Here is a 20011-nt window from a genome sequence, read left to right on the forward strand (position 1 = left end):
ACTAGCTCCTATTAGAATCCATAAAATTCACACTAAGATATGCTATACATATTATACAGTGAAATTGAATTTGCTTTTTAACAATATTTTCGAAAATTTTTCATCGTTAAGCATATCTGAGAAACAGCAGGTTTTTTTTATTTCGCTCAGCTAATTCTTGCGAAAATTGTGAAAAGTAGTATTCCGCAATGTATACTAGGAATCGTGTATCATGTAAGCTACTATCAAGCATCAATGACGATATACGTCTGGTTATTCCAAATTAATTGATTCCTTGCGATGTACAGTACGAATAAAACAACAATAAATTGCTTGATTTCTATAGTTAAAAAACGTACAAAATGTATTGAAAGTCATCTAGATTTCCTCTTTGGTCAGGTCATTGTCAGTATTCTATTTTTGGAATAGGTGCTAGTCAAATTTAACATCATTCTATGCCCAGAAAAGTAGAACTATAGATAAGTGAACACAAGTCTATATAACAGTTGCTACTGAGATGTCCTACTTCAATACAGCACCAACCAACTGGTTCCTCGTTGTCTATATTATCATTTAATAAATGACAAGAAAAAATCATTATTGATCTATCATCCCTAGATGAAAAATAAACTCTTCGACATAAGTGGTTGACAATTTTGATATTACCTAAATATATAATATGAAATCCCAACGTTAACGTTAGGTGACGTCACTTGATGACAGCCGATTTACTGGGGCAGATCCATTAAACGCAGTCTAGGGTTGAAAGGGTTAAAGCAACTACTAAAAAGAGCTCTTAAAGAGTACACTTACAGCATCTCCAATATCTTTTTTAAGTTTTCTAAAAGCAAAACTATAAGGATTGTTCAAAATATTATCTCTGTTGATATCAAATCTTATTTCATAGGTTTCTTTCTTTTCATCTGCTATTGCTGAAATGTATTTAGTCAGCTTCATGACAAATTATAAATTTTGGATTGGATCAACAGGAAAACCAGGTCATTGCTAAGACACTGCAGCTCAGGACCATAGCTAGAGGGGGCCAGGTGGGGCCAGACAGCCACTAAGAAAATTTTGGTACCCCCTAAAAAATTTAGATGACTTAAATGACTTGTTGAGTCGCTATAGTTGAGCTCCCCTTCAAAAATTTGTCCGCCACCCTGAAAACCCTGGGCCTGCTGAAGCCACCACCAAAACCTGATAACAGTTAAACACATAGTTAGAAATTAATTTTTGTTGCAGGCTGGAGTCTCACCTACCAGCTTTGGGCACACAAGGAGACATCTGGAATAAATCTGGAATGGCTGATGACACTTTGTGGAGTTTTGTTTCATCATGAGTGCAGTCACACGAAGAAAACAATTGTCAAAAAATATCAAACTGGTTTGATGTTCAAAATTTTGTTGGTGACAGGATTATCTTGTCATGGAAGCGCAGGCATGAGAAAGATTTTACACAAAATTCAAGTTGGCACCAAAAACTGTTCGTTTGCCCTCACCATTAAAATATACATTACATACCATAACAAGATTTGGAGTCTCTAGTGTTAAGTTGTTGATTTGGTAGACAGGAACAGTAAAATGAACCATCAGTATTGGTACAATTGACATCACATCCATTATTATTTACCATACACTCATTAATATCTACAAATATATCAATATACTGAGAGTTATACATTTATCAACCTAATAAAGCTGTGTATATAGACTGATAATCAACTCAAAATCATTATCTTGTGTCTTGTATCTTGTGTCTGATGAGGATGTGGATGGGTGGAATGTTGGAGATAAGTCTATCTTTGATAGAAATGGATGGGTCAGACGCGCCATTTTTTTGACCAATCATAATTCAGTCTCAGAAATAGGAATTGTTTGGCTAAGCCAATCAGTAATAGTTTTCACAGTTCACCGTTAGAATTTGAGCGCTCATACCCATGGTTGGTCAGAATTATCGGCATTTTAAAGTTAAAAAGATGAATCATCTTTTTCTGAGACACTGTCATATAGAAAAGGCCTCGATAGAAATAGGAAAAGAAATTCATAGTTTGAGATAGTTTGAAGGAATCATGCGATTTTTGTACATTTCTAGTACTTCTGAAGACTATTTACATATATTCAAGACTCAAATAGACATCCAAAAATCTGCCCATGAAGGTGGCACTGACTGCACTGGTTTCTTTGTTGTTGTTGATAATTACCAATAAAGTTTAGTGCATTGAAAATCTATTGTCTGTCATTTCTGAAATATTTCTGTGTTCACACTCCTAAAGATATCAATATAAATAGTAATAAAATTTGTTTTACCTTGACACATGTCTCCATTTTTTAAATACCCTTCTTTGCATTTACATTCAAATGAACCAACTGTATTAAAGCAAACTTGATTTGAGTCTGTGCAAGTATTTAGAGTGGTTGACAAACATTCATTTTGATCTAGAAAACCAATATTAGTTAAATTGAAAGCCACTGTTGGTAAGTAAACTGTGTTTTCATTGCTTATAAAAAAATTTGTTTTCACTCCTAGTAAAAATTTTTGTTTTCACTGCAAGTAAAAAATTTAGTTTTTCACTTCAGCAAGCAATAAATTTTGTTTTCACAGCAAGCAATAAATTTTGTTTTTACTGTGAGTAAAAAACTGTGTTTTCACTGCAAGTAAAAAATTTAGTTTTCACTGCAAGTAAAAAATTTAGTTTTCACTGCAAGTAAAAAATTCAGTTTTCACAGCAAGAAAAATGAGCTACAAATGTATGATATTCAATGTTTATCCTGGTTTGGAATTGACTGGTTAGATTTAAATGAATTCTCCTCTTTTTATACTATAAGGACTGAACGTAGGTGTTTCATTCTGGAAAGGGACACAGATGGTTTAATTTGAGTTTTATCAGCATGGTAACAAATATATTTTAATGGCCTATATTCCTTTAAGATCTAAAATATAACCTACCTTCACATTTATCATTTACTTTTACATAACCAGCATTACATTTACAGTTGAATGATCCTTGAAGGTCTTCACATTTAGAGTTTGGTACAGAATTACAGGTGGTGGTCTGCTGACATTCGTCTACATTATCATTACACGTGGCTCCAGCCCAACCATCTTTACAAGTACATGTACCATCTTCTTTGTTACAAGACTTAGTATTTGCTGATACACATGTACATGTACTGTCACAATTCTGTCCAAATTTACCTTCTGTACACTCTATAAAAAAAAAGATAAGAATTTTATTAGATAAAAAGTAGGAATCAATGTTCCTTCACCAATGTCCAACTTAATGATCAGAGGCCTTGTTTTGGAAAACTTAAATATCATAATATTAAGATTTTAAGAAATACAATAATCTGATTGGATAATAAAACTAAGCTTAAAATCAATTTTAGTGATTGACCAATCAGATGATTGGAACACTAAAATCTTCATAAGTTTAGTCCAGAATAAGGCCCCTGATATTCAAAATACAACAGAAAAGATTCAGTTTTTTTTTTACAGGTGCAAGTTCTGACACCATTAGTTTTATATTGTCCTTCAGAACAATTTGTTTACAAAATGTCATTTGAGATTAAGACAAGCCTAGAATTATCCCCGTTCTTTTCTTGAGACGCTGTCAATATATAGAAAAGACATATATAGAACTTGAAAGAGAAATTCCTATTTTGAGATATTTTAGAAAAAATTTTGCGATTTTCTTACATTTCTTGTATTGTTTGATTATAATGACTACCACCCTACCATTATAATCAAGAAGTAATTTACTAGATCCCTTTAATGGTTTCTCTAATCACACACCCTTGTGATTACTTCTTCATAATTGATTAATGTATTCCTATTGTTTTAATCCTTGTCATTGTTGCCTCACACTATATCATTGAGACTCATCTCAATACACCCTAACACTATATATTCTGAATGCCTTGTTATTTTGTATCATTGCTTGATAAAGACGAAAGAATCATCGTCGAAACGTCGCAAGTTATTTATTAAAGTAATTGTTATCTATATAATTGTGTTCGTGTCAATATCATCAATTACTAAATGCCACTCAAGGAAGTTCTTGTATTTTGAAGACTATTTACATATATTCAAGACTCAAATCAACCCTGTCCTGTTAAATTCCATTTAAATTATTGTTGAACTTGGGAGTTCGAACTTATTTTTAATATTTTAATATTTTAATATTTTAAAATTATTTTAATTATTTATAAGCTGGAATAGGAAACTATTAGAAATCTTACTAATAATCTTTTTTAGTCATTGGATGTAAAAAAAAATCTCATTGAAAGTCATAATGAATAACCTTTTCAATTCAGTCATATATGTTAATATATGAATATTCACGAGTAACATGAATATTAATGAGTGACATGCGCAGTATCAATATGACATGCGCGGTATCAAGCGTCACTCAGTCATGTTGTATGTAATATATTGATGAAGTAAGATGTACATAAAGGTGTTATTAATATAGTTTGGTGTTTATATTCAATATATACCCAGTGTTTTTTCAGGTTTGTTGGTTGTTGCTATCTTTAATTCCATAATTATTGTTTATTTGAAGGGGAAATATGCAATATTTTCATTATCAAAAAACATTGTAAATTATACCTGAAAATATTTCTAAAATATGCTATGTATATCTATGTATCTTCTTGATCAAACTAAATTTGTTTTAAAAGGGTTAATTAAAAATAGAGTTTACTTGTTAATTAAGCATTTTGTCATAGGTTTGGTGTTTGGCTTGATAATGGCTTGATATTATTAGTTGAAACATTTCGAACACGTAGGCAAAATATTTCTCTACAATTTGGCATTTAAATCCATACAGTACTTTCCAAACAGCTTCCAAAAAGCCTAACAAACTTAAAAGCTTTACATTAACTTACATAGTTTATCCAATAGTTTTGGCATTAATAAACTAAGGTCTGGATTTTAGTTCAAACTTTCATATATGTTAAGAGACACATATCTTTAGATTTTGCTATATAGTTTTCAAAAATTTGAGCGAAAATTTTTTTCGACTTACAAACAAATGGTGTACCCCTTTAAATTCTGTTCATAGTATTATATCTTTGTGGACTGTCATAGACTGTGAACTTACAAAGTTGGATTTTGAAAGGACAAATTCCGCGCTACTACACTTACCTTGGCAGTTTCCATTTACACTGACAGAGCCAATTTTACATTGACAAATAAAAGAGCCATCTGTATCTTTACAATCTGTGTTACTCGCACAGTCATTTTTATCTGATGCAGAACATTCATCAACATTATCATTACATGTGGCTCCCTCCCAACCATCTTTACAAGTACATGTACCATCTTCTTTATTACAAGATTTAGTATTTGCTGATACACATGTACATGTACTTGCACATCCTGATCCGTATTTACCTTCTGGACATTCTACAAAAAAAATGAGGAGAAATTGTGAAAGATGTAGCCTACAGCTCAATGTTGAAATGTTTTTCAGCTGATGAATAGGCAGTCCCCATTTATTACTGCAATTATAGTATTTAAGATGGGTAACCTTTTTTTCAAAATAGAAATACCAGTTAATTTTGCTAGGTTTACACTTGTTCCCAGCGGCCACTGTTTGTCATGTTTGCCTTGGCCAAAGGGAACATAGTGTAAATGTTTACCCGTAGAAGTATGATTGCCATACTTGTACGGATGTGCTCCAAGCTCCCTGGTTTCCATGTTTAATCGGTAGGAGGCCTTGATAGATGCATCAAACCTGGATGAAGACATGAACAACGTGAGGGAACGCATGAGACCTCAGCCTGAAACTTAGTGCACCTTGGAGCAGCAGCTTCATCACCTCAAAGGCCTGTCATGGATATCATGATTATTTATATATTATGATTTTTTTTTGATTATCCAGCTTGTAAGAACAGCGTGTATTTTGGTATTCTGTCTATGAGCATCAGGATTTAGATTCTCCAAGCAGATTTTAGTTTATTGTATTCTCTTAGCCGTTCAAAATGTAGGTAAATTGTTTAGATTAAGAATACATTCATGGATAATGGATTGGAAACACTTCCAAATGGTTTGTCTGAATTTACTCAAAAAATGTTACAGAAACTCATCCTTTAGCTATAAACTTTCTCCAAATTCAGCCTGCTTATTAAACTAAATTAAAGTGCCAGGAAGGGCAACTTGGTATGGTTTGAAATATTTTTATTTAATACTCAGCACAGTTACCATGCAATGATGAACCAATTAAGGCCTGTTAACACGAGTTGGACTTTGACCCGTGGAAACTCGTGACAGTCCGCTAGGTGGCAATTTCAGTGAAGCCTGGGAGACCGATGACGTGGTTGTAGCCATCTGTCGGCATAAGCTGCTGAACCCAGTGCAGCCCTTGAGTCGACTCTCTGAGTTTTCGACGTGTGAACAACCTTGGTGGACACAGGGATTTTACTCTCGTGTAAACAGCCCTTTAAATTAATGAAAACCAATTGAAATTCAACATTTTTTCTTAAATTTTAAATGAGCCAGCTGGAGCGCGAAAAATAATTTTCTTTCCTCTTTGACATTAATGGAAAACCAAATATTATTTATCATTGCTTAAAACAATTGAAAAATCATTGAAGAAAAGGAGACAGTCAAGATATTATTTGATGTATTATAGTTCATGTTTGGTAGCCTTTTTGGAATGCGACCATTTGCGATCTTACAGCAACACAAAATTAACTGGCCGTTCAGTAAACGTGAAGAAAATGCAAAAGATATTTTCTCTTCCACACAGTTTCCCTTCAGCACTTTTCCTCAATAAGCTATAATAACCGATCAAAGCAAAAATATACTTCTATGAGGCAAAAATAATAAAATGTTTTTAATTTAGTATTTACAGGGTTTTTCAATTAAATTATTTACATTATTTATGAATTATTGATAGGTAGTATGTCGGCAATTATCGATTTCAATTTGGTAATCCATACCAAGCTCTAGTTGCACACTCTCCCTTTAACAGAAATTAAAGGCAACTGAATTGAGTTGAAGTGGATTTGAACATCTCTCTCAGTTCTGCAAGTTTGAAGGTCCTGGAGTTCAGTAAGAGGTGTCTGCCTTTTTTCTTGGAAGTGAGCTTTTTAACATTTGAAATTTCCTCCTTGATGCAAAATCTTTTGTAACTATGTCCTTGCGTACACTAAGATAAAAACATAATTGCCTATTGGTAAAGAATTAATACAAACCTCCACAAGTTACGCCATCATTTTTCAGTTCTGAGCCAGGAGAACAGCTACAAACAAATGCTGGTTTATTAGGGGACGTACATGTCCCACCTTTACATGGACTGGGATCACATGGATTATCCACTGGAAAAAATGTCATTTTAGAAAAATTTATAGTTAAGATTACTAAGACGTCAAAACTTGGTAGGTTGGTAGATGACAAGTTAACGTTCGCTTCCAGCGGATGCTAGGTAGTTGGTAGTTTGATTGGTTCAAACTATCAAATCAAATTAGTGAATGAGTGGTTTAGTGAGTGGTGTCAGTAGCTCAGTCGATGTCCTAGCTAGACTGTATCAACCAGTCCTCAGATTACTTGTTTAGTGAGTGGTGTCAGTAACTAGACAGTATCAACCAGTCCTCAGATTACATGTTTAGTGATTGGTGTCAGTATCTCAGTCAATGTCCTAGCTAGACTGTATCGACCAGTCCTAAGATTACTTGTTTAGTAAGTGGTGTCAGTAACTATATGTCTTAGCTAGCCTTCAAATCCACATGTGTTCAGAATTATCCACCTTTGAAAATTAAAAATACATGCATCGTCATTTTTGAGATACTGCCATATATATAGAATAAACTTCTATGGAAATAGGAATCATCCGATTTTCATAAATTTCTAGTCCTTCTGAAGACAATCTAGTAAATAGTATTTACATATATTGAAAACTCAAATCAACCCCACAAAATGGGGAATCTCTTTAAATCAATGAATACTGTTGACAGATGAAAGCCATGAGGAGAAATTCTGCTTTGCATGAAAGAGTTTTCCATAAATGGAAATTTAGATATAAAAAAAGTATTATTACCTTCACAATCTTCACCATTACCTGCTAATGTATAGCCATCATTACAACCACAAGTATCGGTGCCTTCTATATTAGCACAAGTCTGCTTACAACTATTACCATTCGCACATTCATTTTCAGCTGAAATAAAAATTAAGTTATTAGCTAAAGTGCATATCCATCAAAGCAGTCAACAATGAAAATGTCCTTCTTTCATATATGTAGATTTATATTAGAAGTCAAGAAACAAGTTCACAAATAATTTGCAATCATAAAGATAATCCTCAGCACTGATCTTTCCCACATTCATAGTCAACTACAACTGGGTCAATAGGAATAATGAGGAAAGGTGACTAATTCAAGATCACCATGAAGATTTTGGCAATTAAGATTTACTAAAATTGCACGAAAATCGCATTTATAATCCATTCAAATATACTTCAAACTAGGAATTTCCTTCCCTATTTCTATAGTTGTCTTTTCTATATATGACAATGTCTCAAGTCGTCATTTTAACTTTTGAACGCTGATAATTCTGGACACACATGGATTGGAAGACTCAAATTTTGACTGTGAGCTGTGAACACTATTACTACTTAGCATAGATAAAAATGTCTGTTTCTGAGACTAAGGTACGATTGGTCAAACAGATGGTGAACATGTCCCTTTAAGACTGATTAAAGACACTTGCACTCTCGCCCTGTTTCCCTTATTTTAAATTAATTTTGAGTGCATTATGCAGATTAGATGAAGTTGTTTTTGTAGTTGTTCGCTCACGTTGTGTTTTATATTAATAATTCAATTTAAGAGTTTTGTAATTTATATAATTTCTTTCTTTCTTGGCCATGATCAATTGACTTTACTCTTGCCTTGTTAGAGGAATTGGGAATTTCACTTGAAGAAAGCATTAAGCCAATGATGTAAATATTCCAACAGTCTTATAAATTGAGCTACAGACTGTCTAGAAAAGAAGATTATATATAAACATACCTCTACATGTTTTTCTGTCACTGTTGATGAGATAACCTGTTTTACATTCACAGATAAAACTGCCAAAAGTGTTTCGACATTTTTGTGTACAGTCGCTTCTTCCAATTTGACACTCATCAATATCTGTGAAGAAAAAGTAAGGAATTATTGTAAGTTACTGTTAAAAATGGGTTTCCTTATTTTTATTGATGAAAATGAAAATGATTATACTTATATAAATAGAAAGTAGAGGTGTTCTAATTACTTGGAAAATTTAAAAAACCATGAAAATTTTAAAAAAATTACACGATTTTGGAGTGCCAAACACTTTATCCAATGTTCATTTTTTTGGTTTTGTACGGAGACACATCAAATTCATCAATCTCAGTTGAACTGTAGAAGGTTTGCTGGTGCCTAGCGCCTTGTAGACCTTGCTAGAAACCTGTGACTTCACATAATATAAATGTTAGAACTTGAATGACTAGCATACCTTCACATTTCTGGGTTTCTGTATTTATTACAAAACCTTTCTCACAGGAACAATAGTAACTACCTTCAGTTTCTTCGCATTTTTGTTCACATACTTTCGGTGTTAAGTCACACTCTTTTATATCTGAAATAAGCAACAGAATAACTTTTATATCCTCTGAACATTAACTGACTAAAGCCATCTAAGGTATATCATATTCACATATTGAAAATAAATCAAATATATCTGATTAAAGGGGCCTTCCGCTTTTTTCTACCCGGCATAGGTCGAGATGATACCTTCTGATTCTTCAACCCGGTTTCCCCCTGTCATTGATTCTGGTAAGAGGGACTGACATGGAAAAAGCGTCTGGTCATTCGTATGGGACAATAAATCAAGGCCCCGTGTGCTACAGGCTGTGCACGTTATAGATCCCTCGACAGTTGGAAATCGAAAAAGGCTAATACCGCTGTCCTGGCAAAATTTCCCTTATTGTACCCTGCATGGCGTTGTCCGCCTTCGTTAGCCCACATGGTGCAGAATAGTAAAACTCCATTCATTTCATTTTTTTATAACTAGTAATTCAATAACCATATAAAAGTTGTCTTTTGCTAAAATGTTTCTTCTTAACAGATGCAATAAGTAATCACCAAGAATCATACAGTGATTTTATTGCCAGTGTTTCATATTGACATTCACTGTGTATTTTTGGGATTGTAAACAGATATTCTAATTTTATGTGAATAAGGAACACTGATAGCATCAATTTGCACCATTCCAATTTTCGATCAGACGTCTGTGGTTACTACAATTCCACTAAAACTAAGTATTTGCTATGACGTCATTAATAGCAAAATATGCTTCATTATAAATTCCTTATTAATGAAACTCTTAGTTTCAGTCAAATTGCAGGAACAAATTGGAATGGTGCAAATTGATGTTATCAAGTGTCCCCGATACACAAAAAAATAAAATTTGAAAACCTCTTTACAATTTGTGTTTAAATGGATGGCCATCATGTTTAGTATTTCTGGCTTCCAACTGCTGACTGAAAATGTATTGATATTTGTGAAAGAGTATCCTATTGTATCTCAGAAATTCAACTCACCTTCACATTTTGATTTGTCAGCTGAAAGTTGATAACCATCCTTACAATTACATTGATATGAACCAGGCGTATTGACACAAACTGAACCAGTTATTGTACATTGACCAACAGTAAGACATTCATTTCGATCTTGATCACATTTATCACCGATCCAACCAGTTTTACATTTACAACCAGTCTCTTTAACACACCCTTCACCTCCAATAGTACTACACTCACAGGTGTTTTCACAACTTGTACCCCATTCATTCTCTGAACAGTCTACAAAAATAAAATACAACCATAACTAAATTTGTGGCATACTCCATATAGTTCCTCCATTTTGAAAATCAGTAATCACATCCATGAAGTTCATGTTTTCCACCACATTTCACAACAGTGGTGTTCCTAGGTTCATAGTGCGAGTTGGGAAAATTTTATCAAAGGAATAATACTTAAATGAACATAAAATTTAAAATTTTTAAACTTGGCCAATAAGAGCATATATTCATCAGTAGATATATCTGGTGTCATAAATAACATAACAGGATCCTTATATAATCTGATAAATCCAAAAAACTTAGTAATTATCCATAAATATGCAATTAACTATTGAAAAACACTTAATATTAAAATGAAATGTTTTTCAATAATTACTTAGTTTTATGAATTTTCCAATTTTCCAGATTTTACAGGGATTCTGTTGTAACTTTATGACACCAGGAAAGTTCACTGATGAATATATACTCATATTGACCATTCTTGAGAAATTAAATTTTTTATTCATTCTAAGACGTAGTATCACTTTAATTGCCACATAAACATGACCTCTTTTTAAAATCACTTGTTTAAGGTCCTATATTTCATGGACCTGAAAATTTTCAGCCTGGAATGCAAGCAGGCTAAAGTAATGAATTCAATACACATACCTCTGCAAGTTTTTTGATCATTTTCGAGTTTTTTATACTGAGCACATGTACATTTAAAAGAACCAGGAGTATTGACACATTCATCAGAACAACCATGATTTCCATCACATTCATTGATATCTACAAATATTATTTTTAAAAAAATCATTATAAATGCACCAGGCCATGTATTCTTGAAATGATCTTAGCTCTAGGATGTCTTAGAATCAATGTTAGAAGATAAGAACCTAGGACATCCTACAACATTATTTCATAATGTTCAAGGATCAATAAAAAAGGATCCAACTTCTTGAATTTGTTCACAAATTGATCAATTTGTCTACATTATGAAATCGTTCTTGATTTTTTTTTTACAAAGGACTAATTCTTGTATTATAGAATTTTTTTTCTTGCAAAGTCTGATTTTCAGTTTTTTTTACTATTACATTTAGTTTTAACTCTTTCATTTAGACTAATGGTTCTGAACCTGGAAGTAACTACCCTAATGTGTTCAAATTTTCGGGCGGTAATGAGGCTCTTTTGAGTCTGGCATGACATTTTCAAACAAATATAATTTAAGTCGTTCTATTCAGTCAAGCCTTGTTCTCTGACAAATTGCAAAATTCAGCCGAAAAAAGTGTGCAACAAATTTTCGTACTCTGAAATTTTTTAATTGCTATCATATCAGATGTTATACATAGATTCCAAAAATGAGAACCCAGAGAAAATCAATCCAAAAAAAGCATTTTTTAGAGTTGATTTTCTACTTATTTTGCAGCTTGCCAGGCAAGGTAACATACGCCCACTACCAAAATATTTAGTGGCTTAATAATGAATTTTCAAATAATCTTAAAAGTATTCATAAAAGTATTCATAAGTCAGGCAAAACCTCTAAAAAGTTCATCAAATTCAAACATGAACAAGGTCTCGTATCGTGCCTAGAAATTGAAGTCAAGGTGCAAAAACCAAAAACGTGCATCCGATTGTTTCCAAATTCAAACTTGATCGAAATCTCATCAATATATACACGCATACCAAGTTTCATGGAAATCAGAAAACTGTAACCTCTATCTTTCCAACAAGCCAAGTCCAATAACTCTGAAACCATACTACAATATACTTCCACATTTCCATGTGGGCGTATGAAAATAGAAATATAGTAAGGATGTAGGGTAGTTGAGAGGGGGGTAATGCAATCAATCAAGGAAAATGAAAAAGGTAATAAAAAGAAAAAGTTTTAAGATAGTTATTGTGTCTGAATACACTATCTGAAGTTATTCATATCTTAATATATTGGGGGATAAAATCAAATCAAATATAAATTCACTTAAGTGAACTTAATAGTGTTGAAACGGTTAATCAGTTAACCGATTTCGGGAAGTATATCATGGGTAACCGTGTCTGATTTGAGATAATCAGTTAACCGTCAATTTTAAAAGAAGTAAAAAGAGAGCAATTTTGACAGAAAATTCATCACTGTATGAGTCTTTAAGCTGTTTTGTTTAGTAAACAAACATCTTTATTGACTGAATAATTGAGACAATTCGCGGGGAACTAGCCAAAATTTTCCTAGGTATTCATTTACACTTACTCTAGTTTAGTTAACGGTGAGTTACCGCCGCAAATGCGGTTTTGACCCCTTTTATAATCTTTAGTAATTAACCGAGATTAACCAGGTAACACTAGAACTTAACAAAAATAACTTACCAACACAAGTATTTCCATCAGCTCCAAGTACATAGCCCTTTTGACAAAAACAAACAGGTTGATCGTTTTCTAATTTACATCCATATTGACAGGTTGGAGGAAAATCAGCGCATGGATCTCTACTAGGGTCTAAAACAAAATGGCAAAGTCCAGTCAGAGCAAATAAAGAATATTATCATGCAACCAAATTTGAAGAAAATTCAACTATAATTCCAGACCAATTTTTTTTCCTGTTAGGCACAAAGGAAAAAAATACCAAAATTTGTTTAAAAGATAGGAAAGAAAAGAAATCTAACAAAAGCCAGAATTGATCCGGATTTTTTTACTTTCTCAATGTAAAATCATATATTTTTGTTAATAATGGAAGTTTTTGATGATGATTATACTTTTCAAAAGGGATAAAGGTATTTTTTTTTTCAAGCAAAGCTAATTGATATTGAAGGTAGGAAAAAAAACCAAACCAAGAAAAAAATTGTTCAGAAATATAGTCATCTCAATATCAGATGTTCATATCACTTTTTAGAATTTAAATCCTTGGAGCAATGCAACATTGGAATAGTTGTCACTTCAATGATGTGATTAACATACTCACAGTGAGAATGTCAATACACCAATCAGAAAATGGTGAAAGTTTATAGAAATTTAGAAAACCTCTTTACAATCCCTTTCATAATTGTAAATTCGGGTATATGGTGCACGTTTGGAAAGGCAAGTGGATACCTTAAATCGAACAAGGTAATTTCATAATACCTGGTCACATAACAAGGCACTTATTGAAAACGCTATATACCTGCGTATAATAGAATATAATTATAGGGTATAGTAGGAATAGTGTAAGTTGGATTTTCAAGCAGCGTAAAACGTCATGTTCGTCTTTGGCAGCTGCAATTTATTGCGTAGAATATGGTAAATTAGAAACAATAGGACTCCTTTGTACCCATTTCATTTTAATTTCAAAACACATGCCTTCATACATTACAATGATTACAAATACACACTCATCAAAAAAGCTTGACAGATGACCCTGCTATGTGATATATTTTTATCCATTTGCCTCTTAAACATCTGCTGGTAGTAGTAGAACCAAATCATCTTCGTTTGAAGTTTCGAATTTATTGGCGCCAAAGGACCGAGTAGGGCGCGCTTGTTACTCTATGAGACTCGGCATGCATGTATAGCGTACAGCGAATACTGTATACCATATACCCCTATGTTAACTCAGCTATATGTACAGAATAGAATTGAATAATAATAGGTATAACAAAATTATAGTTACCATTTTCACAACTTTTTCTATCATTTTTGATTCGAAAGCCTAGTTGACAGAGACAATTGAAACTTCCTTCATTGTTTTTACATGTTTGTTCACAGCCATGAATACCACTTGAACATTCATCAATATCTACAAGTATTAAAATAAACAAATTAAATAATTCATATATATCACATATGTAATCTCCATTTAACAAACAAATAGTTTGTGTTCTTCAATGAATTTAAAGGGGCAGTATGCCAAATTTTTATTATCAAAAATGTTGTAAGTTATACCTGAAAATATTTCTAAAGTGTGCTATTTATATCTATGTATCTTCTTGATCAAACTTATTTTGTTTTAAAAGGAAAAATTAAAAAAAAAAGGGTACTTATTGCAGCTTAAACTTTTTTATGTCAAGTGATCTGATTGGCTCAATTGACTTAAACATCTTCTAAAATGATTTTGTGACTTGTTAAACACTTTTGAGAGAACTCTAAAGGGACATTCCACTTTTGTTTGTATGTCAAAACATTTTTTTGCTTAAATTTGTGAAAACTATACACCAAAATCTAGAGAAATGTGCCCTTTACATTACGTAAGGTTTAGGTTTGTTATGCTTTTTGGAAGCTGCCAAAAAACTACTGTACGGATTTGAGTAAATACATATTGTAAAGGTTTCAACTGATAATATCGAACCATTATAAATCCGAACACCAAAACTAGGTCAAACTGCTTAATTAACAATTTGTACTCCAAGTTTTTAATTAACCTAATTTACAACGTTTTTGATAATGAAAACTTTTCACAAAATAGCGGAATACCCCTTTAATCCAGAGTTCATTAATATTGCTCAAAAGCCTCAAGCCTGAAAAGCAGGTTTGAAGCAAGAGTTGGAGGGGTAACAGGGGTGAAGGAGGTGGGTTGTGGAGCCCTGCTGATAAGGATATGGTATTCAAAATTTATGTGAACATCATGATATCATGTCAAATAGAGACATGCCTTTACTATCCATAAAATATTACCTGTACATTTGCCGTTATTTCGTATAAAGCCTGAAGCACAATCACAAGTATAGCTTCCAACAGTATTAACACAGACCTCATTACTGCCTGTACATATTTCTGGAGTACATTCATTTATGTCTGGAGATAAAAGAACAAAATATTAAAAAGAAAAAATTAACCTGCATTAAAAATAACAAGAACTATGTTCAAATTCTTTCTCCTTTTGTACACAATTTTATTAATTTTTGTTCACTTTTTAAAAGCATTAAGCTAAGAATCCATATACGCGTCATGCGGACATAAATGGCCCTTGCGGATACGTCATGCGTCAAATATGATTCCATATGTGCGTTAAACGTATGCGTTATCTTTCTTTTGACGCACGGACTTCTAGACAGATGGATGCTTTGGTGCATTAAAAAGACATGGAATCCCCACAAAATACGTCACATTTGGGAGATCTCAGCGAGGAAAGGCGTCCGGATGCGTCAAAAATCGCAAACCGCTTCCGCATATATGGAATCATACCCTCTTAAACCAACCATTTCGATTTTAAACACATGGCGGATGATGCATGACAGATCCACATGACGCGTATATGGAATCGTAGCTTAAGTGGGTTTTTTCATAAATGTCATTACACAACTGCGTGTGCTCAGAGTTTTTTAAAACTAGTCTAAGAAGGAAATCAATCGGGACCAGAAAAAGATGTCGGATTACGCAGAATGTCCAAATACTCAGATGTCGGAAAACAGAGTACACTGTATTTGTTTTTGAAAACAAAATTTCGAAATTTGGTCAATATCAGTTAGTTATAAATCAGTTTTGAAATCCAAATTATGATATGATGATTCAAAATATATATAAAATACAACTACACACACTGTGACTTTAAAGATAATGGCACGTTACCACCTGACAGAGCTCAATTTTAGATATCTATATATTCTTTTAGAATTGACATCCAGTTTTCATGATTTATCACTTTCAGACCACTATCTATAATCTCATGGATATTAAAGAGACAGGTTTGTTATCTGTTTAACCAATCAAACCTTATTAGAAATTAGTCTCATATCAAAGAAGGTTTTAGCTTTTTTAGTCAAAATTTGAGCCTTCAAATACATGTGTATCCAGAATTATCTGCGTTTGAAAGATAAAATGACACTGTCATATATAGAAAAGACATATATAGAAATAGAAAGTGAATTGCCAAGTTTGAGGTATTTTGAAGGAATAATTCAATTTCCGTACATTTCTAGTACTTCTGAAGACTATTTACAAATATTCAAGACTCAAATCAACCCCTAATAAAAATAGCGAACCTGTCCCTTTAAGGACTTGACTTTAAGGATAATATAAGAAATAAAGTAGATAAAAATTCTCAACATGAAATAGTAATAACATTCAGGAAATGATGACAATTTAATTTTTGAAAGTATGTTTTTGGTGAGGAATTGCTGGAGAATCAGGACTACATTTTGATTCTAATGCATGATTGTTCTTATCTCAGATAGCTGCAAGTGCATGGTGCTCTGAATACGTCCCAGTTGATATGATTAATCACAAAAATATTATGGCCATGGTATGGTCAGCTGGAAGACAAGACAGTCAAGAATTTACATTTAGAATGTTATGCTTGTCAAAAAATAAATAGTTCTTTGTTTGTTCTCTTACCTTTACACTGATCATTGACTTTTTCATATCCATCAAGGCAATAACATTCATATGAACCTGGTAGGTTTCTACACAGCAAACCAGTAGGACAAATATTAGGATTAGCTTCACATTCATCAACATCTGTAGTACAATCTTGGCCTGTCCACATAGAATTACACTTGCAGCCAAATACAGGGTCACAACTTCCTCTTCCATTACAAGAACATGTCTGGGCACATTCCGTACCCCAGCTGAGTCCAGTACAGGCTGAAATCAAATATTTCTCATGGATATTCGTATGTCTTAAATCAAGGTTGTCACAAAGTATATCTCTGGATTAATGTATATATCTCACTGTCATGGTTTTGGTAAGTTCCCTATTCACAATAAATACATGCCAATGGCAGCGCCATCTAGAAAGTGGTTTGCCACCCCAAATGTAACCCCACTTTATTTTCAACAAATCTAAATGTCTACCTTTTTTATCCAAAATATGTGTCAGAATGCACAAAATCAATTCATTTTATCTAAAATTTTCTTGAGAGAACTCTCTAAGGCGCTCTATGAGAGGCTTGCAACAATGACATCAGAGTAGCCTCAGCAGTTGTCCCCCCATTGAGTCAATCTGCCCCCTATGTGTACCCCAAAATCTTGGAAGGCTGGCACCACCACTGTACTGTTTGGTGGCCATTTTAAAGTTGTCTTTGTTTATTTTTCTGGATCAAATCATGCTTATTGTTTGATTAATTGATGTCTCTAACGAATGAATCAAGTACTCTTGAGTGCTAAGATTGTGTGAAGATGTGGAAATGCTTAGGGATCAAATTTACTGAAATCAGATTGAAAAAGCTACAAATAGATTACTTGTTCACTAAATGACTAAAATAGAGATTGATAATCTAGCCACATTTTCATATAAAAAATTAATAACCAAACCGTGTTTAAAAGACATATTTCTAAATTAGAAATAATGTAATTAAATACACTGTGTATTTAGAAATTAAAAAAAACACCATTGAAATATTAAATTTGTCGGCGGGTATTTTTTCTCAATCATTAGAACGCCTCTACTTTCGATTTATTTCATTATTAGTTGTCTAAATGGAACATAATTTGGGGGCTGGAGACCCTAGCAAGTGAGAATTGAGCCCCAGCAAAACCTTCTTCAGTTCAGCAGAGATTGATTCATTTACAGTGTCTTTGTACAAAATCAAAAAGATATAGGCCTTTGATTCTGCAAATTTCTGTGTACAAAATCTGAGCCCCAGCACAAATTCATTCCTGGCGACAGAGTTGCGCCACCACACAGCAGAAAATTTCACGGCAGCCGATACTAAAAAGTTGTTGTCAACAGCAAAAATAATATTTTAAAATACCTTCACAAGACACACCATCGGCTGCAAGCTTGAATCCATCTTGACAACTGCATGTAAACCCAGGGACTTTATCAGTACATTTATGTTGACAGATATTCACGTTACATTCGTTAATATCTAAAATAAAAGGGAGACAGGATTATTCAGTCTTCTGCGACAATAAGCATTGAAAGAAATAAGTGGAAATTCAGGAGAGCTCCATTAGTCTATTTTTGATTTTGATTGTCAGGAATTTGAATGAGTTCCACAATGATGCACATGGGGCCTGTATCTATTGTTAAAGGGATACCACCTCTTGGAATGGACATTAAAGTCTCAAACTCGGTCAACAAGTGTATATATGCATTAGTTAGACCTACCAGGTGTCACGACCAAAGAAGAGAATCTCTATATAAGACGATATATCCATTAAACTAAATAATTATTGAAACTAATGATGTGTCCAAATTACTTAGTTTATTGAATTATTACTTAGTTTTTATGGATTTATTGGATTATAGAGGGATTCTGTTGTTTAGTTTACTGAATATTTACGTTGTTTTATGGATTTAGGGATTCTGTGGTATAATTAAGTCCGCTGATGAACAAAGACTCATTTTAACCAAGTTTAAAAATTATAATTTTAGGTGGTATATACCTTTAAGTAGTCAAATCCATTCATATTTATGATCCTTACAAAATTCAAATCTAAAACTTAAATCAGGATGTTTGAGAAAACGAGTCCAAGAAACTTTGCCAATGATTGCAGGGTAATTTATCATGAAGATTCAATCTGATAAAATTGTAGATCTAGATGTTTCATTATGTTTTTTTCCCATGTGGGAACTTGAAAATATTTAGATTTTAGTTGACTTGTATTTTCAGTCCATATTTAACAGTGTTTTTCATTAGCTTAATTTGAAACAACTGAATACTAGTTGAAAGAAAATTTTTTCAGATCATAGATGTGGTTAAATATTTGAATCAAAACATCAAAAACTGAATATTAATCCTTTGAAAAATCAAAACAAGATATAATTGTATCAACATGGAAACAGTTGTTTTGCAAGTTTCAGTTTCTCTGGTATATGTCAGATAACTATGTGACCAGTAGGGCTGGTATTGATTACCAAATTGTAATTGATTATTGACGGCATAATACTGATCAATAATCGATTAATAATCAGATTATTGTATGTGAGAAATCTTAATCTTAAATATTAAATAAAAATCATGTTTTTATTTCCATGGGTTATTTTTTTGTTATAGAAGTATATTATTGCTTTGATCAGTTATTATAGGTTATTGTGGGTAAGTTATGTGCCGAAGGGAAACTAGTGATTAGGTTGGTTGAAAGTAACTACTGAAAGAATGACCTGTTAACGGGTAAACAGGAGAAAATATAATTTTGATGGTCGATAATCGCCCTAGTGACATGTTAAATCTATGCTAGTATTGAAAGTGTAAAATGAGGTTGATTAAGATTAATTACCTTTGCAATTTACATCATTTACGACTTCTTTAGTTGAAGGACAAAAACACTTTTCATCGTGACAACCATATTCACAATTAGTCTGTGTCTGACAATTATCTGCAAAA

The 20011-nt window shown here is 32.8% G+C and overlaps 2 protein-coding genes across 2 annotated transcripts; both read right to left on the minus strand.

Annotated features, from left to right (window-relative positions):
* Positions 1-2902: 2902 nt before the first annotated feature.
* On the minus strand, positions 2903-5260 carry LOTGIDRAFT_107831 (hypothetical protein; the record flags this gene model as incomplete). The annotated part of the gene is made up of 2 exons (XM_009065662.1): positions 2903-3102; positions 5170-5260. Coding segments are annotated over 2 exons (291 nt in total), but the record flags the coding sequence as incomplete, so codon positions are not given.
* Positions 5261-8960: 3700 nt separating this feature from the next.
* LOTGIDRAFT_107793 (hypothetical protein) lies at positions 8961-18524 on the minus strand (the record flags this gene model as incomplete). The annotated part of the gene is made up of 7 exons (XM_009065663.1): positions 8961-9112; positions 9459-9581; positions 10546-10674; positions 11454-11573; positions 13140-13268; positions 14416-14541; positions 18410-18524. Coding segments are annotated over 7 exons (894 nt in total), but the record flags the coding sequence as incomplete, so codon positions are not given.
* Between the last annotated feature and the right edge of the window lie 1487 nt (positions 18525-20011).

This window comes from Lottia gigantea (genome assembly GCF_000327385.1).
Source record: "Lottia gigantea unplaced genomic scaffold LOTGIsca_7, whole genome shotgun sequence".
NCBI lineage: Eukaryota > Metazoa > Mollusca > Gastropoda > Lottiidae > Lottia > Lottia gigantea.